Raw genomic sequence first — 21,706 nt, 5'->3', positions numbered from 1 at the left:
ATTAAGCAATAAAATGTTCGTGACAACAGTTGCGATAGGAGCACAACTCTACGAATGTCAACAGGAAGAGGTGCAAGGTTTTGCTATGGCAGTAGGTCCGCTAACGATAGTGAGGGGGAGGTAATACGCAGTTGATATATATGTCAGTGTTCTAACATAGTGTGGAATCGAAATTGGGTGGATGGTGGGTTTTGTAAGAAGCCAATGTAAAGGTGGGGAGATTCGAGTGGGTGGGTCACGGAAATGTTCTGGGATGTTGAGATCCGATGTGAGGTTGTGTGGTCTGTTCCGGTCCGATCCGAGAGCCCGTGAATAAAAACCCAGCCAATTCCGATCCGATCCGAGAGCTCCTGAATCAAAACTCACCTCGATCCAATACGATCCGAGAGCCCGTGAATCAAAACCCGGCCAATTCCGATCCGATCCGAGAGCCCATGAATGAAAAACTCAGCCCGATCCGAGAGCCGATGAATGAAAAACTCAGCCTTATTCCGGATGGCTATAGCCCCCTAATTTGATGAAGGAAGAGGAAGCAAGAAGCAGCAGAAAGCAAACACAAATAAAAATAGCGCACGCAATTTCTTCTCTTCGTTTTCCTGTCCCTCTCCCCCTCCTCCGTCTTTCGTGGGTCTCTGCGTAAAAAAAGAAGAAGAAGAAATCCAGCAGACCAAACCTTCTTAAACCTTCTTGGACCGCCGAAAGCAGCCTTCCTTAGAAGAACCACACGAAGAAGGAAGGCCAACACCAAAGAAGAAGATGGGTGTACCTGCCTTCTATCGATGGCTGGCAGACAAATACCCGCTTATAGTCGTGGATGTCATCGAAGAAGAACCACAATCCATCGACGGAATCACTGTTCCTGTTGATACCAGTAAACCGAACCCCAATGGTCTTGAATTCGACAACTTATACCTCGACATGAATGGAATCATCCATCCTTGTTTCCATCCAGAAGACCGGGTATTGTTTCATTCTCTTTCTTGATCAAATTGCGAGTTTTTATTCCACGTATGTAGAAATGAATATGTGTGTATTTTTATAGAACTGTATATGTATGTATGTATACAGGTATTTATGTAGAAATACATACATGTATTTACGTAGAAATGTATGCAGATGTATGTATTTACATATTTATGTAGAATGTATGTATTTACGTACTTATGTAGAAATGTATGTGTATGTAGTTACTTAGGTATTTATGGATTTATGTATATAAGTATATTTGCATATTGGTATTTATGTGGAAATATATATAAGTACGCGTGGATATAGGTATTTATGGAGAAATGTATAAGCACACATGTGTATAGGTACTCATGTGGAAATGTATATGTATGTATATGCTTTTATTTATATTGCTCAATTTTTATTTTCAAAATAGTCCTTGTTTAGGAATCCAGATTGATCATGTTTTGCAGCCCTCTCCAACGACATTCACGGAAGTGTTTCAGAACATGTTTGATTACATTGATCGAATTTTTGCCATGGTCAGACCTCGGAAGCTTTTGTATATGGCTATTGGTAAGTGGAAAACTTAGAGATACTAGGATATTTCAGATATGTATTATAGTATGATATGATATGCTTTAATTTTAATTTTTTAAAAAAGTTCTATTTAACTAAAAAGAAAAAAGATAGGGATGAATTGTTTGCTACCAAAGCCAATGGAAATATTTAAAAGAAATCTCAGTATCTTTTATGTCAACATTTTTAGTATCGGCAAAATGAAAAACACGATGAATTTTTTACCATTGAATGGAGATTGGCTAGAAACGCGATGAAATCTAATATATCTTTGAAAGTTGGCAACTGTTCATATAAATTGCATTAAAGAATTTTTGACATCTTATAGATGTCATCTAGACTCTATTAGTTAGGTAAAGCTCTCATTCTTCATATCTGTATTCATCTTGACTGCAAGGTATAATATGACGACCATACTTGGTGATATGGGACACCAATGGTGTTTCATATTCATATCTTGTCCTTTGCTTAGGGGTTGTTGGTGTGGTTAAGCACTCTTAAACCATTCTTTTCCTTACTCTTTTCATTAATTCCTGTTCATTAGTATTTGATTGAGAAAAGGTAATTCGTTATGAGCTACTAGATCTTTAATGGTTATCAGAACCAAGAAGTTTTTGTAGATGACTAGCATGAAAAATATGAAAAACAGGATGAATGCCGACACCATTAGAAGATCAAGAAAATTGGTCAATGAACTAATATGTTTTAGGATGGTGAAAGGCCCACACTAGCACAGGGTTAATTTAACACGCTTACTCAGATAAATTTTAGAATTTGTAGGTACAAACAAAATACCTCATCACCAGGGGTAAGAACACAAGGACACCTATTTTGATTGGCATAGGAATGTACTATATCTTGAGCAGTCGTAGTATATCTTGTCCAATATGCAATATTTCTTGTACATTCTAGAGAAATTTTGTATACTCTCCAATTGATCATGATGAAATTAACATCTGGAGGGGTTTCTGGTTGAAAGCCATACATCAACATAAAAAGACCATATTTAGTTGACACATATTTAGAGCTATTTTAAGCAAACTTTAATGAAGGGAGATATTGCTCTCAGTTTTTCCTGTGATAAACTTGACACATATACTTATATCATCAATATTTAGTTCCATTTTGATTGAAAAAACCCACACTTTATGGTTCTTTTCTTGATTCATGTGATATTGCAAACATTTGATCACAACCTTTTGCACATCATGACATAAATTGGGCCTTAAAAAATTGTAGAAATTTGAACGAGTGTTGAATGTATTCCAAGGTTGAGGGTGTGCCATGGTATTAAAAAGAATTAGCCTTTTTACCTTGGAGAGATCTAGTACACAAGCCTTCCCTGTATGAAAGAGCAAAATGTTAGAAATATTAAAGGTCATCTTCGAGGACACGATGAGTTTAATGGCAGCTTTCCTAGATTCAGTTCTCATCCAATATCTTTTAAAGAAATTTTCATCAATGTATTTATTTTGAAGTCGATAAAAAAAATTGTATTTTAGTTTAGTGAAGCCAAATTTGGAGTTTTGAAAGATCCTTTAAAGTGGTATCATACCATTGAATATGGTCATCATATTGTACCTTGGAGTCAAGATGAATATGTGAATAGAGTCTTGTGGCATTAATGAGAGTCTCGACATCATCTATTAGGGGTAACTAGTCCCCCTAATATAGCTTAACTCTTTACGCTCCTAGACTGCCAAATGATCCCAAATGCCACATGTCCTAATGCATTTGTCCCAACTCATAGAATAATCGGTTTCCCATTTCTACTACCATTAAAGCATTGAAGTTATCCTTTAGAGTTGGCCCTTAATGAAGGTTATGCCCATCACAAATAGTGTGACGGTTTCTGCATGTAGGATTACTTGATACAAATTCTAAAATATTAATCTTCACCTATTTATGGGCACTGATAATATGAGTATTAACGATTGATTTTCCAGTTAATTCCATGACAACATTGCAGCTGTATCATTTTTGCACTCTCTTGTAGTATGATTTCCGGTGAAAGCTAGAGAGTAAGAAAGAAACACTCAAACATATATACAAAAAATGAAATGCACCGCATTTGAAACATTTAATAGCACTGAGAGTTTACTCATTCTTCGTTTTTTGTATGGTCTCATTGTCTGAGTAAATAACATACTTTATAAAGTTGACATGCTGCTTCATTTTTAGCTAGCATTTCCTTTTCTTCCATTATGTGGTTTCCTCATACTTAGGCTCATTTTGGATGTAGATGGTGTGGCTCCAAGAGCTAAGATGAACCAACAAAGATCCCGTCGTTTTAGAGCAGCAAAAGATGCTGCTGATGCTGTATGTAATTAATTTATGACGCTGATACAGGTATATGCTGAATACAATATAAATGAATACGATTTAATACTAAGACGTGTAATGGGAATTGAGCAGGTTGCTGAAGAGGAAAGATTACGCAAAGAGTTCGAAGAAGAAGGTCGAATTATCCCTCCAAAAGAAAAATCTGAAGCTTGCGACTCAAACGTGATTACTCCTGGAACTCCATTCATGGGAGCTTTGGCCACTGCACTACAATACTACATTCATCTGCGAATGAACCATGATGAAGGATGGAGAAACATTAAAGTAAGCATTGGAGAACAGTTTTATTATTAGTGACAACTTTCGTATTGCATTTCATTTGACTGTGAAAACATACTTTTAAACACAACATAGGTAATTCTTTCTGATTCAAATGCCCCTGGTGAAGGAGAACACAAAATTATGTCTTACATTCGTCTTCAAAGAAATCTTCCTGGATTTGACCCCAATACTCGGCATTGCTTATATGGCTTAGTATGTGATCTTCCATTTTGTTATTGATACAAGTTATCTTTTTCATAATTTGATGCTTAAGAATGCTGTTCTTTTCTTTTTATGTTTTCCAGGATGCAGATTTAATCATGCTTGCGCTTGCAACTCATGAGGTCCATTTTTCCATTCTACGGGAGGTGATAAATATGCCTCTCTACAATGATAGATATTGTATATAATGTCTATTTAGCATCCAAGACCTGTGTTCTTTTGTTAATATTGATTTATGAACTGGAAGGTTGTCTTTGCACCGGGGCACCAAGAAAAATGTTTTCTTTGTGGTCAAGTTGGTCATTTAGCAGCTGACTGCGAGGGAAAGGTGAAGCGGAAGGTTGGAGAGTTTGATGAGAAAGAAGATGCAACACTTAGGAAGCCCTTTCAAGTGAGAACAGTTTAAGGCCATCTTTCTAGCTATATAATGAATTATGATTACGCTTTTGCCAATCGTCAGAATGTACTGATAATTAATGCAATTTCAAATGTAAATTTTCTGTGATATGATATTGTGGTACTTATGATATTTTTTCATGTGCAGTTTCTACAAATTTGGATTTTGAGGGAGTATCTAGAGTATGACTTGAAGATACCAAACCCCCCATGCGAAGTTGATTTTGAAAGGATTATAGACGATTTTGTTTTTATGTGCTTCTTTGTTGGAAATGACTTTTTACCACACATGCCAACTTTAGAGATCCGAGAGGTTGGTAGTTCTATTATTATTTGGTACCTTTCTGTGGAGAGAGATGTAGAGAGAGCACTCAGCACTGGTGTCCTGTTGCCTCTATCTTTGCTTTTCTACTTGGATTAAAGGTTCTCTTAAAATTTACTAAGCACAAATGTAAAGTCAATGTTGACTTGTAGAGGGATAAGGTTGTCAATCATGCCGTGTTGAGTCCTAAGCGTGCCTCACAGTGTAGTGTAATCTTGCATATTTTTTGGCTTTCATGTTTACAATGTAGTATATTTATCATTATCCGTGCATGACCCCATCATAACAGTGCATCAAACTGTGAGCTGATTCAGTTCTTCATTTTTACAGTGCATGTATTCATTTTTCTGCCAATCTCTGGAGGGAGAGAGAGAAAAGCTGACTTTATGGTTTGTAGGGTGGTATCAACTTGCTAATGGTCATTTACAAAAATGAATTTTGCAAGATGGGTGGCTATTTGACAAATGGTGGTAAGGTATGTACACCTTACAGTGGATAGTAAAAGACCGCAAACATGGAGACGGAATTGTCACATTATATTACAACCATGTTAGATCAATGTCAACATCTTGATCTCTGCAGGTGGACTTGAAACGCGTTCAACATTTTATCCAGACTGTGGGTTCGTTTGAGGAGAAAATTTTCCAGAAACGAGCCCATTTACATCAGGTAACTTTTCATTTCTATACAGATTCTATAATCCTCAAGATGCCATCATCATTTACCTAAAGTTGATTGGCACAAATTAATTGATTTTTTTTGTGTGCAGCGTCAAATGGAACGTCGACTTCGTGATAGGGGCAAACAAACAAGAGATGGAAATGTTGCTCCAAATGTAAATCCATCTGATATAGTTCCTGTTGCTCGTAGTTCAATTGCACGCCTTGCAACAGCGCCCCAGCCATCTCCATTTATGGTAAGGCAGAAAGACACAGGCAGAAAGCAGGGGAATCGATTAGATAAAGGCATGGATCCTCATAACATATCATCACCTGCAACAAAGTTAATGCGTATGGAAAGCGATGAATCTGTTAGATCTGTTGCTATGGAGGTACTGTATTATCTGCCAATGTTCTGGTGGTTTATGTTAATTTTTGTCTTATTCTGTACATCTTATGAAGCAGGAACAAGACATTGCAGAGGAATTCAAACAAAAGCTGCAGACTACATTGAAGGAGAAGTCAGATCTCTTCAATTCAGAACATCCACCTGAAGACAAGGTTTGACTGCTTTCTCATGTGCTACTTTAGAAAATCACTCTATAAAGTTTGCTTTGTGATGGTTTATTGTCTTCCAGTTTTTGAAATGGAACCTTAAAAAGTTGGTGATTATGTGCAATATGTTTCAATTGCTTCATATTTTCTCTCTATTTTTCCATTATTTCATAGATTAGAATAAAATCGGTAGGATTAAGGTGGATGGATTTTTATCTATGCTCTCTTGAATTTCTTTGATTCTCCTTGGTTATTTATTTAAACTATATGTTAGTTAGACATACATATAGAGAAGTGTTTGCAAATTGAATATAGTCTTTCACTTAATCTAACCTGTTTCTGGTTAGTTTGGATTTTCTATTAAATTTACTTATTTTATCCATCATGATGTTGAACTAAAGATGTTATGAATATTGAAATTTGTTAGGTGAAACTTGGAGAACAAGGATGGAAGGAACGGTACTATTCAGATAAGTTTATGGCCAATACCCCTGAGGAAGTCGATGAAATTCGAAAGAGTCTTGTAAGAATTTTGTCTAAGCATCAGTTCCTTCAAATTTTTCAACACTGGATAGCATATTTATGTCATCATATGCAGGTTGAAAAGTTCACAGAGGGACTTTGCTGGGTGATGCGATACTACTATGAAGGTGTTTGCTCATGGCAATGGTAAAGTAAAGTCTGCAGGTTTCTTTGCCACATATAAGGTTATAGTTTTAGGTGCAGCCAACTCCTTCAAAAAAATAACTCTGATGATAAGCAGTTTTTTCAAACCTTTTTTAGGTTTTACCCTTACCACTATGCTCCATTTGCATCCGATTTAAAGGATATGAGTACAGTGAATATTAAGTTTTCTTTGGGAAAGCCTTTCAAGCCATTCGATCAGCTAATGGGCGTATTACCAGCTGCAAGGTAACTTCAGAACCTTAGTTATAATGTATACATTTCATCTTAATTGTAAGTTTTTGAAATAAAAATCATACTTTCTTTCCATGCAGTTCTTCTGCCCTGCCCTTGGAATACAGACGTTTAATGACAGATCCAAACTCGCCCATAATTGATTTCTACCCTGAAGGTACATTTGTATTCATATCACTTCATGTATCCATATTTGGGAATCCAATCAGAGTGTGACATCTAACATATGTTTCATTATTGCAGATTTTGAAGTTGATATGAATGGGAAACGATATGCATGGCAGGTATATGGTCCCCAATGTTATGTTTTGGTGTGAACTGAGATCATGACATACATCAAATATTTCATAATGAAAATAAACAATATATATTATTCTTAAGTATTTCAAAACTACTTCTATGAAGAGAGACGTGCCATATTTGCTGCAAATTTTCTCATCTGAAGTAAAATTACAATTTAAATGCTAAGGTTGCTGGTTGGCCATTATAAAATGTGTTGAAGTCGAAATTCTATTAATGCATCTTGCTTGTTATTCAATGTCCAGGGAATTGCCAAATTGCCTTTTATTGATGAATCACGACTGCTACAAGAAATTAAGAAAGTCGAGGGTACCTTAACTGTAAGTCTGCAGGAAATCACATCAAATTTTGGCAATGACAGGAAGGTCTTCAACGTCACAGCTGATATTTGTTGTTTTGTAGCCTGTAGAGGTTCAAAGAAACAGTATTATGGAAGAAATGCTATTTGTTACCTGCAGTCACACTCTGTCACCATACATTTTCTCGCTGTATGATTCTTATGGTCATCTTAAAGGCTCAGAAAGAGCAAAGGCAACTGAGAAAATAGATCCTATTGCTAGGTAAGTGTCTGTGCTTCATTTATGTAGTTTCTATATTATATTTCGTTTATGGGTAGATCAATCTTTTCTATGCAGTGGAGGTATGAATGGTTTTATTGGACTCTGTAATGGTGATGCCTGTCCAACAATTTTCACTTCTCCTGTTGAAGGGATGCCAATTATAACAAACAACCAAGTACTGTAAGTATGCAATTGCTTTTCATGTTTTCTTTCTCCTATGAGAAAGTTCAGTATTGTCACCAGCATGTATACTACTACTTTCTTACGAAATTGGAATTTTTGTGGGATCTGACAGGTCTGTGACATATAAACTACCACCAATCCATGAGCATATTCCACGCCTTCCGATAGGAGTTCAGATACCAAAGAAGGTAATACATTGAAGTCAAAGAAAAAAGTAGAGAGAGAAAGAAAGAGGTACGTATTAATGTCTACGGAATGCGAGAATTTTAAGTATGAAACCAAAGTAAATTCAACCATATATTTACAAGAGGTTATGAGTTTGACCCCTACATTCTGCTGTGAGATTAGAACCAAGATGCATGGGTTAATAAAAGCATAGGCAACTTGTTAAGAGTTTATTACTAATCAATAGACTAAAATAAAGTAAAATAAGGTAAATAGATTTGATAGAAGAACCTGTCCCACCTGACCACCCCTGAGCTCTGGTACCATTGTTAAGAGTGTATTACTAATCAATAGACCAAAATAAAGTAAATAGATTGGATAGAAGAACCCGTTCCACCCGATCACTCCCGAGCTATAATCAAAACATAGCCAATCTACCACTGATGTCCCATACCGCTGGATATTAGGATCACTAATACCTTGGAAGAGGTATAAATATGAGGCGTAGCTACTCTTATAAGGCACATTATGTCAGAAGGCTGCTATCTTAAGACAATGGTGGTGCGGGCGGGGCTTTCGTCGCAATGTCGTGTTATCTCTTCCAAGGTATTAGTCATCCTAAAATCTGGCGGTATGGGATGTCGGTGGTAGGTTGGCTATGTCTTGATCATAGCTTGGGGGTGGTCAGGTGGAACGGGTTCTTCTATCCAATCTATTTACTTTATTTTACCTTATTTTGGTCTATTGATTAGTAATAGACTCGTAACACCAACCTAATAGGGAAAAAGAAAGTAAAGGAAAAGAAAAATAAACATATCTCTTGAAAGAGAAGGTATGCATGTAGTTTCAGAGAAACTGGAATTCATTGAAGTTTTAGTTGTTAATAATCATCTCTATTTGTTTGGGCTATGAGATCCATTAGTGCAGTTTTCCTCCTCTATTACAAATACAGTTGCTACTATAAATTCTTGTCATTTTCTTTGAACCGTCAGATTGTGATGGAGCAAGATGTGAATTTGCAGCCATTATGGCATGAAGAAGATGCTCGGCGACGCCTTCCCATGGCAGATCGGTATGTTTCTAGAGTGATCCCGTCGAAATTTTATTGGTGATCACATGGAATGTTTTTGTAAACTGTATTAATTTCCGCAACACATGCATGTGTATATACGTATATGTAAAAACTAGATTTGTCTGAATGCTCCATGTGTATGTGTAGGCCTCCAGTGGTAGGTGCTATTTCTGGTGCGAGATTAACTGAAGCAGCACATCGTCTGATATGTAATAGTGCGCAAATACATATTGGTAGCAAGAACCAAGAAACCATAAATCACACAGCACGTCATATCAATGCTGGTTCCACAATACCTTGCCCTGCTGGGCCACGTGGTTATGAACAAGGTTTCCATGTAGTATATCCCACAAGCAATGGGCAAGCTTTTTCGACTTCTCCAGGTCCAGGGCTGAAATCTCATGCCCCTGCATATCAAGGTAGCCATCCAGCTGGCCCTTCTAATAGAGATTATTATAATAAAAGATCTTATAATTATAGCAATTCAGTACGTAGTGATGGCTATTGGCAAGCATCTCAGCCTACATATGTCACAAACAATACGTCTCTAGATTCATCATTCCGTCATGCTCAACCATACATAGGGTCATCATTACCTTATCCTCACCCATCCCAAGCATCATCCTTGCGTCAGTCTCACCATTTTGCAGGTAGTCGAAATGAACATGGTGCCCAGTATTATAAACAAAGTTCTGTTACTACTCATCAAACTTCTAGGGAAGGCAATTCCAAATCTTGGGGACAAGATGCACCTTTATTGCCGTCACACCATCCTCAACTGGCTCATCGTGGGAGTGGTGTTGGTCGTGATCAATCATATTCAACTGATCATCTTATTACATCTAACAGTTTTTCAGTCCTTAACAAAAGGCCCCCTGGGCAGGGCAGGGGGGTTTGGAGGCCTCGGGGCCAACATTGATGTGTAAAAAACATAGACAAAATACGTGAGCTCATCACTTGAAGTTGCTATTTATGGAACTTGCTAGCTATGGAGGCCTTACTGGATTCGTGTTTACAGTGCTCATAGGCAAATACATGAGCATCAGTGTGGCTAAACTAGCTATGGAAGTCTTATACCATATGAGTGTGATTTGCACATGCGATACCCTGAAAACTGAAGTGACACTTATCTTCAAGATTTTAAGGGTCTTGGTGCCATGGAACAGTATCATCCACTTGGTTAACATCTCATCTACTTGGATGTCTGTCAAATTCAACCATAGTTTTGGACAATGACTTGTATACTTGTATCCTTACTATTCCTTCCGAGGACTTGTATACTTGTATCCTTAGTATCCCTTCCACTGATCATGTAATGTGCATCCATTACTGATGCGGCATTCAGAATTTGAATGCTCGAGGAGGCTTGGTTTTGTTTACATATTGCAGAAGGCATTTATGAGGAACTTAGTTCTGATTGGAAATATTGTAATTTAAATAGGTTGGGTTGAAGTGTTGCCCTTAAGATGTCACCTTTTAGAGTTTGTCCTGATCGTTGGAAGATCACAGTATGGCTGTTCTGTACCCTAAATATGCCATCCTTTGAATCCCAATCAGCATATTTATTTCTAAGCAATCTCTCCCATTATACCATTTTTTATGTGTAAGCATATGATAGATTGTTCCTTGTGCATTGACATTGGTGGAATTGTAGGCTTACAATTTTTTTAGAGCCAATTTTGTTTAATTATTTATTAGAATTTATCATATTTGAACGACCAATCTTTTTGCTCCAATAAAAGTGTGTATTGAATGTGTTTTTGTATGAATTAATGTCACATAATCAGTTGATTATTTTAATAGATTTTAGTACGTAAGTTGGATCATTGCATATGGTTGGCTCTCTCTTGTAGATTATGTTCAGTTTCTTGTGAACACCAAAATAGAAATTGAAGCAATAGCTTTTGGACAGGTGAACTAAGAAAATGGTTCAACAAAAAAAAATTGAACTTGTCACATTCAAATTGAAGAGTGGCATGTGAGACGACTCAATCAGTTTCTTGCAAACATCAGAATATAAATTGAAGCAATACATTTGGGATAGGTGGAGCTATCTACGAAAATGATGCAATGAAAAAAAATAGAACTTCTACAAGTTGAAATCTAAGACTGGCTGTACGACGACTCAATATACAAGACCATGGGTATTCTTGAATCACCATAATCCACCATTGAACCAAAAAGATGTCTTGTATTGAGCTTGAATATGGTGAGGAAGTAGCAGCTCCATCTACCAAATACTAGAGACCTTCCACAACAATTGATTTATACTATGGGATTGGATGGACAGCCACATTCCTTAATGACGATTCGACGAAGATGTAAATTGACCATACAAAACATTGTAGGCGAGAGATCATATATGCATGCAACGACCACCCAAAACCATGATATTCACCTTTTGACCGAACTTTCCCTCGCTTAAAATCATGCAAATTAATTAATAAGTGGTAGTGCTTTGAACACTTTCCGTAATATTCATGTTCGTGCAAGCATTCAAACGTTTGAAAAGGGAAAAATACGTGATCCTTTTTTTTTCTTTTTTTCATTGGTTGTCATTACAAATTCATCTCACCCTAGTGGCAAGGTGTCATGCTACTATTGCCTATGTCATGTTTTCTTCATATTCTCGAATACATGTTTTATGAGTTTTTAATCATTTCTTTTTCTTCTTCTTCTTTTCTTTCTTTGTTGTTAGAAATTAGCTCACCCTAGTGGTAAGTTGTTATGCTACTATTGCCAATGTCATGTTTTCTTCATATTCTCGAATATACGTTTTATGAGTTTTTGAACATTTGATTATAATTTATAATGACATATTTTGATTCAATCTCTATAGTTCATACTCATTCTTTTGTAAAGTTCTAAAGTGAGGATGATAGTTGATTCTTAAGAAGCATCCCAAAAGTATGTATGTGATACAATGCAAATATTGCAACCATACTTATGTTGGTGGTTCACAATGGATTAGAGTCCACTTATTGGGATTGAGAGTGAATCAATATATAATATAGGCCATAGTCAATCCAATCTAACTTGTCAATCCAATCCAACTTTGAGATGATTTATCATACACGTTTGATGGAATCATTCTCTAATGCGAATGCACGTATGATACGTATGGTTCATTCTATGGTTCAAACTATCACATTTTGATACAATGTGTTGCATTCAATCGTATTCAAGTTTGCTTCCACACATTGTCAATTTGATTCACTTGCTACACATTCATATCATAATCGTAATGTGCACTCTCAATTGCAACAATTATGTGTTGAATATTGAGAGTCACTATTCAATTCTAAATAAACATTGTAAAAATGTTTCGCATTGGACTTTATAGGTCATATTTCATCTATGAGAAAAATATTGAGTGTGTTTACCCCAATTCAAGGTTTCCAACCAAGAAATTTATATGTATTGGCCTCTAAAAAAAAACAAGTAGTATTATATCTTCAATGTTTGCATTGGCATGTTTCAAGGGTCTTAAAATCATTAAGGGTGTCTACCATAAGGACAAACTTCCAAACTAAATTATGAACTAAATTTCTATAAGAACCTTTAGTTATCCCATACGAAAGTGTCTTGGAAGTCAAATCCTCATAATCATTACTTTCTGTCGAATGTCAACCAAACTCCAATCTTTGTATCCTAAAACCACATGGCGCACATTTTATTGAAGTCACAAATATTTCTTGAGACACAAAACTTGTCTTGTTTTTGTAGAAAGCAATGTGATCCATTTCATTATCCAATGGTCATAGATATTTTGCATTACTCTCACATGTCTTAATGTTAATGGAAACCAACGATAGTAAACATGACATAGATATTTTGCATTACTCTCACATGTCTTAATGTTAATGGAAACCAACAATAGTAAACATGACATAGATATTTGGAATCCATTTTATTGTCTTTTTTTTTCCAAAAAAAAACACTACTTCCCATTAGTTAGCAAAAGAAGTACATCAAAGATCAACCATAATCAAAACAACATAATCCCCACCCTACTATTTACAACAAAAGTATCCCACTAACACTTTGTACATGGTGACCACATATTTACAACTCCTGTCCATTCATGGAAGTCAATGGCGCAAATAGCCATCTCGGTGCTTGGTAGTTCCATTTAGGCCCTGACGCTGAATTTACCATCATAGGAGAACGGCCCTATTTCAGCAAAAACTTCGACCGAGCCCTTTTTGCTACATCTGAGTTCCCTTCAATCGAGTTGTATTGTCCGCGCAGCCAAGATACCAGCTCGAACCAAATGTTTAGCAACACCTCGCCGCTTGGGAGTTTTCGTTGCTGAAAAACAAACAAACATTGTCTGGTCCAAATGTGCCAGACCGAGAAGCATGCCACCAACATCCATATCTCCTCAAAAAAATCAGAGTTTGCACCAGGTTCCACTCCAACACATTTGAATATACGGCCGCCCTACACTATAAAACCATGACCATGTGGATTTAGATGTTCCGCCCAACCTTCCTTAGTTAGTTTCAAACCCTGTAAGGACCCCCACACAACTCTCCCATTTACACCGCATGTTGCCACTATACTGAGACTTCGACCCCAAATGTTGATTGCCTCGGCACAGTTCCAAAAACAATGAGGTATCGATTCCAAAGAGTGACCACATAACGTACAACCAGCCTCCCCACCACGAGACCTCATCCACTCCCCTACGGGTAACGCCTTATGACTAAGAAGCCAAAACCACACCTTTATTTTTTCTGGCATATCTGATGCCCATAGTCTCCTCCAAAATGACTTCAAGAAAGTCATCTTATATGCCTTTATCCCTCCAACTATTGCGAGTCTGAACAACGCCCACTGATTTGGAGCCAATGATTTGCCTTCCGAGCTTAGTACTATAATCAAAAAACCCCTCCAGTTTGTTCGTTCTCGGTTTCTGCCACCATACCTCTAGTGGATCCCACTCCAAATCATGTAGAGGCTTGTTGTCAAATAGCCATAGTTTACAATCAGTATCTAGCTTCCCTGGGTCCGGGTTTACTTGCCACTTCTTACCTTCCAACACTGCCACCCGCACTGCCAACCACCGACCATTGTTGGACAAAGCACTTAGGTTTCCCCACAAGCGATATTCATTAGATGGACAATTGCCGCGGATAATTTGTCCATCACTCTCACCTACAAACCACCCAGACCAAACCCCCTCTTCCTTATTCAACCGATCTAGACCATCAACAACCTTATTTATCAGTTGGGTCACCTTCTCAAGCCTACAAGAAATGCTACCAAATTGACCCTCACTCCTCTTCATTTTGAAAACATCCCACTCTCTTACTGAACTAATATTGTACCCTAACATGCGGCCCCATGGCAAATATTTTTTTTGTCCAAGCATCATGCTATCCACGCTTCTTATCCTAGGGTTCCAAAATAACGGTTGTCGGAGTTGTTCCTCCAATGTTTTCGGTTGTATTAAGACCAACCCTTCTCTTACACTTGACCAAGCCATCATTATGGCACGGGCCACCCTGTCCTCCATGTTAGTTGGTTCTTTCACCTTTAGATCTGGACTGAAAAACCACCACATCTTTGCCTTCCAAGGGCCACCATTCCTTGGACACCAAAGGTTAGCTCTGTCCCTAAGAAACATCTTCCATAGTTTAGGTCCAGGTTGTAAACTTCTCACAAGTAGCTTACCGAGTAAAGCCTTACTTTGGTGAATTGGATCCACCAACCCAAGTCCACCTTGGTTTTTCGCCTTGATCAAACAACTCCACGCCACTTTAGCTGATGCCCTCTCATGGTCTCTACCCGACCATAAGAACCCTCTCACCATTGCCTTAATATTTTTTATGCAAGTTTTGTCTAACACCCAACATGCCACCAAGTGCCACATGGTGGCTAACAAAATGTGGTTTACCACAACCACCCTACCTGCAAGAGAAAGCTTTACTGATGCCCATACCCAAAGCTTTTTTCTAATTTTGTCTTTCACTTGCTCAAGTTGCTGGTTTTTAGGTGTCTCAACGCCCACCAAAAAACCCAAATATTTAACAGCCATTCCATTAGGGACCCATTGAAAATCAGCATTAGGGCACCAAAGAGGCCATGGGTTTGAACTTACCCAAAATCCTTTGCTTTTGTTCCAATTGATTTTCCCTCATGACGCTCTACAAAACAGCTCAATCCGTCTTTCAACAAGCTGTAAATTATCGTCATTGTCTTGTAGATAGAGCATAGTGTCATCTACGTATGATGAGTCCAACAACTCCTTGCCCGCATGTGGGACAACTAATCCTCTTATTCCTGCATCTGGTCTGTTTAAAAAGAAAGAGAATGCCTCTGCAATAAATAAATAAAGGTAGGGGGCCAACGGGCACCCTTGCCTAATAGACTTGCATAATGGAATTGGTGGGCCCCGATGTCCTGACACCATCACCCTACTCAAACTTCCTTCGTAAAGGGCTAACGCAATCAATCTCCATTTGGAGGGTAGTCCCAACCTCTCCATCACTTTATCTAAAAAGGACCATTGTACTCTGTCATACACCTTCTCGAAGTCAAGCATGAGACATGCAATATGTTGATTGGTTTTCTTTGCCAAGGCAATTGCCTCCCAAAAGGTCAACACATTATCAATAATGCATCTATTTGCCATAAATCCAGTTTGTCCAACATTAATTAGTGCATTCAAGTGGGGTTTGACCCTCTTGGCCAAAATATTGGCAAAAATCTTATATACTGTGTTGAGCAACGTAATCGGTCTCCATTGCCTTGCATCAGCTATTAGACCTTGTACCTTTGGAATTAGAAATATCAGCCCCTCTTTAAAATGCTCAGGTAAGCAGCCAACAACCCATGCCTCATTAAGACCATCAACCAAGTCAACCTTAATCACATTCCAAAATTTTTCAAAAAAATCTCTTGATAGTCTGTCGATACTTGGACAAGACGGTCTACATATACCTGCCAAAGCATCTGACACCTCCTCTTCCAAGAGTGGCCTTGCCAAATTAACTTGTGCAACCTCTGAAATTCTTTGTTGCATACCCTCCGATACAAATTCTGTTAGATTAGGCTGTTCAGGGATATTAGAACTGTATGAGAGTAACCCATGATAGTGAGTTGTGACTACCTCCATGATCTCTGATACATCCTCCGATGCTGATCCATCCTCCTTAATCAGCTTAGGATTGTAACTACAGTTTGATCTTGGCTTTTTATACTTAAAAAATTGATGATTTACCTTATCCCCATTCTTGCTCCACCATGCCGCAGAACTCCTGAATACCATCGTGTTTCTAGACATAATCAACCGTTGTAGCGTTTCTCTAGCAGCCTCAAGACCGGCTCTAGACCATTGACACGTGGGATCTTTCTAAAGCATTCTTTGGGCAGCTGCTATCGATCTTCTTAATACCACTTCTCTTTCTTTAGACTTTGCAATTCTATTTTTAGTCTCTACGTGCAAATACAATGAAGTTTCGATAATCTTCCCACTAAGTGTCTCAAGTGCACCACAACTAGTTGGCTTACTTGCCCAAATGCTCCTTATCTTTCTTTCCACTTCCACATCTTCAAAAAGCTTACTATTGATCCTCAGGTTGCGGTCTCTTTTTGGCCTCCTCTGGTTGACTAATGTAATCTGAACCGGCATATGATCAGGGTAAGCTGAACCAGCGATTATTTCAACAGTGTTACCATATTTTTTAAGTTATGAGCTTATGTATATTCTGTCTATGCAAGACATACAAAAGCCATTTATACTACAACCTGCTCTTGAAAAGCTTAGTGAACTCCGAGGCTTTTTTAGTACATACCACGCATCTTTCACTCCTAATCGTCCCATCAACAGATCCCAAGCAACTAACTCTGACCCCTGGACCACTGTATGAGTGCCACCCACCTTGTCCTCTGTGTGCAAAGTCATGTTAAAATCCCTTGCAAGGATCCACGCATCTGCAAATGGCAAGCCATCAGCCAATTGCTTCCAAAAAAGGGCCCGCAAAGCAGACGAATTGGGTGCATACACATTTACTATCCCAACTAAACATTGATGCCATCTTACAATCACACAAATGGCCTGTCCCTCCATTATGGTGTCCTGACCCACGACCACAATATCCGGATTGTTCCTAATAGATGTACAAACACCTCCTTTTCTACCATGCTCACCCTGAGCTAGGGACCAAAAAGTATGCCAATCCCCCTCAAGAGGATTGCCAATACGCAAGATTCTATCCGCACACAAATGATGCTCTTGCAAGAGCAAAATGTCTGGGGTCCCCTTAAAGCACGAGGATTTGAACTCCTGACAGAAGTTCTTCCTTTCCATCATGCATTTGCTTCCACCAAGACCTTGTATGTTCCACGTGATTAATTTCATGAACACAATTGTGAGATCTCCCAAGAAGGAAAAAGTCCCTCCCCCTGAGTCCATGCCCAACCTCCCTCATTGATCTTCTCCCATCCTAACACCACATCCTTCCTTATATCTTCTTCCAGTTCCTCCTCATGGAAGTGTAACACCTCATCAAGGGAGTCTACCTTTTCCTCTAGGCATAATAGTAGTTGCTTTTTAATGCAAGCATCATTGAAACTCCCACATATCATTCCAACATTCATCCACATCGACATCCACTTATCCCCACTCAAGGTGACTGGCAGACTGTTGAAGTATTTGTGCGCCAGGACTTCTATGGAGCTACAGATACGTGCCATGTTGCTAGTAGAAACCTCCAGGTCCATCAGATCAAATGAGAAGCCTAATTTCAGCAACTTGTTTCGTTTAGCAACAATCACATAAACCCTCAACCCTAGGGCTTCCTCATGACACAAATCAATTAATCTCGTGAGAGCTTGCTGGCTAAACTTACACCCCATGCCTAGAGTGCCCCTTTCCGAACTTTTGGACCTAACAAATTTGACGGGAACTCTGACCGGTGCCACACTACTTTCATGACGTGACACTTGTGGCTTCTGAAATTCAGAAGTGGTGGAAGAGCTTTCTTGACATCTCCCATTGCGTAACCATTCTTTCATTGCTCTCAATCTAATACTTCCACTTTTACCAATAAAGGGGGGTGAGCTCATGACATTTTCATGTTTGAGGTGTGTATTGTTTAGTAAAACATCGGGTGTGCACGCTACCACCTCTTCCACATTAGTTGTCCTTTGATCTTGTAGTAAGACCCCCTCTTCTTGCAACACTTCAAAACGATTCCTCAAAACTACATGAGGTGTAGCTGTGTTTCCTTCTTGTTGCAATCCATTTTTACGTCCCACAACAAGAGTCCAAACGTTGGCATTAGCCTAAACCCTAAACCCCTTCCATTTTATTGTCTTAACATTATTGGAAACTAAGTGAGGTCTTACATTTGCCACTATGCAAAATATGGCTAGTATAAATATGGAACACACCCTTAACAAGTTGGAAGTAAAATAGAAGATAGATGTATAGGTTTAATGGTCTAAAATGGTCCCAAAAGTGTCACCATGTGGGTAGAGAAAACTAATGCCATTGATTAGAGTTAATCTCAAAGAGCCACTTTTAGTTCATATTCCTCCATTGGAAGGGGAAAAAACCTTAGATTCAAGCAATGAGACAAGATATTGTGATAAGTTCTTACTATGTCAATAAACTGTTTAGTTACTTAACATTTCGCTAAGATTATAAACTTGAAATTGTAACGATTAAATTATTTGACCTCACTAGGGTTTCCTTTGCGCGGGATTTCATAATTAAAACCCTTCATTGACAAGTTTAGAATGTTACACGTACTCTATATCAACAACAAATAAAGGCCTTAATTGGCTTGTTTTTTGTTAATGATATTATTGTTTAATTCATCTAGGCACATTGATCCATGACACTATGTTCAATGCATTGGTCGAAATTCAATACGAAGGAGAACTATTTATATGCCCTATTTGATAATAATTAATACTGATCTTAATGTACAAATGAAAATTTGATTTAGATTTTTATTGCAAAGCTAAGAAAACATTTAACTTGTTTTTTTTTCCATAAAAAAAAATTCTCCATTGGTATTAAAATTAAAGGAAACAATATACATATATTGTCTTGCATCTGTTCAAAACTAATACAACACCTCCTCGGCATATCCATAGTCTCTATAGCCTCTTTTGAGTGCATTCCATGAGATGATATTTGAAAACATAATTGTGCTAAATGTTTTCTGCACAGTTTCTACGTTTCAAGCATATTTCGAACTTAAACTAAACCATTCAAAAAGACTTCTTGCTTGTCTTATGACAAGTGCCCTTATTGAGAAAACATGTATGTGATATTTGACTGAAATTTACTACATGCATGTGATATTTGACGTGTCGATAAAGGAGCATGTAGAAGGTGCAATATATTGCTAATGATAGTTGTCTAGTTTCAATGCAATGTTAGAATCAATGTCGGTTTTAAATATATTATGTTCTAGCTGAGGATTACAAGCTCTATAATTTATAGGTTGATCCATATCCTATACATTTTAACATACATAGTTTTACACTGAAATTGAGGAGAGATGTGATCTATGAATCATATGGCTAAGATGTTACAATATTATGTATATAGATGCTTGCTATATTGCACAAAGTGTGATTGATGTCCTTGTTTTTATTGAAGTAGTTTTCAAACACTCACAATCTTCAATGGCTTTATGCTTCCCACTTTACATGTAACCTACTATTTCAGCAACATTATTCAAGTTCTTTCTATTTTCCTTTACTGTACAATGTTGAAGATTTTAAAGCCTTAATTGTTATAAATTATTGTCTAAACTTTACTATTATTTTCATAAGAATGAGTGATAAGTACCAAACCATGTTTGCATGCAACTCATTTAGCATGTGCTCTATATAAGTGATGTAAACAAGTTTAATGAACCATTAAGCCTTTATATATGTAATTTTCGGATTGAAACTCGATACAATGCTATGATTTGCAATGGTAGTGATGTTACCTTTAGTCCACAATGGTAGGTTCATGACAATTGCATTAAGGATTGTCACATTGTTGGAAATGGGAATGATGTCATATTGGTGGGGTACATTTCATCCCAAACGTTATGATAGAAGTCCTAGATAAAGAAACATTTGGTTAACAGTCCTCTAAAACGTCTACTTGAAGAATGCCCTTTTCTAGGTTGTGTGAATTTATAATTGACTACTGTCCCAGATGGAAACATAAAGGCAATAGTGTATGTAGGACCAAGTTCATACTAGGTTATCACACATTAAATGAAGGCATAATCCATGTGATTGATATAGATTGAAAAAAGTCGGTGTGTTTACTTGAGGACAATTCATGATGAAAACATTTTAAGAAAATTGATGGACATGCAAACACAATGAGGAATTGTAACGAATTAATGAAGGCTATAATCTAGGAGGGTGAATAAGAGAAATATTAACACTACATCACGATATGAAAATATCTCCTCAAGAGTAAGAAATCCTCTAAACACATAAATTTCATATCCAATGTCCAAATTGATTGTATTGATTTACTCCAATCAATAAGTGTCATATTGCTAATGTGGTGAAGGTAGTAGGGGTGTTGGAAGTTGACCATTACTAAAGAAGTGCTTGCCAAGCTAAACCATTCTATGGTGATTCAAATTTGTGGATCTACAATCAATAGAACCTGTTCAGTCATTTTACAATATATAAAGGGAACATTGGGCATTGATTCAAAGATAATGAGTAAAATCTTTCCTATTAGCCTTGGTGGTGTATGTAGGTTCAACAACAAACATTGGTTCACACAAAACAATGGAATTAGTCAAACATGCATCTCCAAGCCACATTCATTCTGTCTTCTTTCATTGAGAGCAAAGTAAGGGACGCTAGACCAACATTTGGGTTCAACCTAGAATCTTTGTCATCCTTGGTATAAATGTTGGAAAGGTTCATCGGAAATCGTTTCACTCACAACAAAACAATCGAATCGGTCACGAATGCACCTCGTTATAACTAAAGCATATGATATTATTTCCCTTAACATTAGCCCATTAATGTACATGGTTATCAAGTTTCACATTGTAGTGTGTGTGTGTGTTGTAAGGTGGATGTGACGGAAAACCATTGGGGTGGCCAGAGTGTGAAACCGTCCAAAGAAAAAATCAATGACAAGTAAAGGGTCCAGTCCAAAATGAAGGAGGAAAAGAACCTTATAAACCCCTCGAACCTTATAACGAGGGACCAAGAAGAATCAATTAGGAGA

The 21,706-nt window shown here is 37.6% G+C and overlaps 1 protein-coding gene across 3 annotated transcripts; it reads left to right on the top strand.

Moving 5' to 3' along the window:
* Positions 1-627: 627 nt before the first annotated feature.
* LOC147862588 (5'-3' exoribonuclease 3-like) lies at positions 628-10,862 on the top strand. 3 transcript variants are annotated; one of them, XM_087320841.1, is made up of 23 exons: positions 630-960; positions 1,422-1,524; positions 3,770-3,846; positions 3,943-4,134; positions 4,225-4,344; positions 4,437-4,499; positions 4,601-4,744; positions 4,898-5,062; positions 5,469-5,546; positions 5,654-5,740; positions 5,841-6,122; positions 6,196-6,291; positions 6,713-6,808; positions 6,884-6,954; positions 7,069-7,197; positions 7,284-7,360; positions 7,447-7,487; positions 7,749-7,823; positions 7,906-8,063; positions 8,139-8,243; positions 8,359-8,434; positions 9,404-9,483; positions 9,631-10,862. In XM_087320841.1, the coding sequence occupies exons 1-23, from the start codon at positions 757-759 to the stop codon at positions 10,400-10,402; spliced, it is 3,291 nt and encodes a 1,096-aa protein (XP_087176967.1). In that variant the 5' UTR covers positions 630-756; the 3' UTR covers positions 10,403-10,862. The 3 variants fall into 3 exon arrangements, 2 of the variants coding, with proteins under 2 accessions (XP_087176967.1, XP_087176966.1); XM_087320840.1 differs by having other exon boundaries at positions 6,193-6,291; XR_015529917.1 differs by lacking the exons at positions 9,404-9,483; positions 9,631-10,862 and having other exon boundaries at positions 628-960; positions 6,193-6,291; positions 8,120-8,243.
* Positions 10,863-21,706: the final 10,844 nt, after the last annotated feature.

The sequence above is a fragment of the Azolla caroliniana genome, unplaced genomic scaffold (genome assembly GCF_043228905.1).
Source record: "Azolla caroliniana isolate FFs.n. ecotype wild unplaced genomic scaffold, voAzoCaro1.0.p SCAF_6, whole genome shotgun sequence".
NCBI lineage: Eukaryota > Viridiplantae > Streptophyta > Polypodiopsida > Salviniales > Salviniaceae > Azolla > Azolla caroliniana.
Note: the sequence above shows the minus strand (reverse complement) of the source record. Positions and strands in the feature narration are given on the sequence as shown.

Bases quoted from the DNA above. Each gene is read 5' to 3' on its own strand.
- LOC147862588 (XM_087320840.1), top strand. From the start codon at position 757: ATGGGTGTACCTGCCTTCTATCGATGGCTGGCAGACAAATACCCGCTT. The intron at 1,525-3,769 runs GTAAGTGGAAAA...TTTTGGATGTAG, and splicing joins GCTTTTGTATATGGCTATTG to ATGGTGTGGCTCCAAGAGCT. The intron at 7,488-7,748 runs GTATATGGTCCC...TTCAATGTCCAG, and splicing joins GGAAACGATATGCATGGCAG to GGAATTGCCAAATTGCCTTT.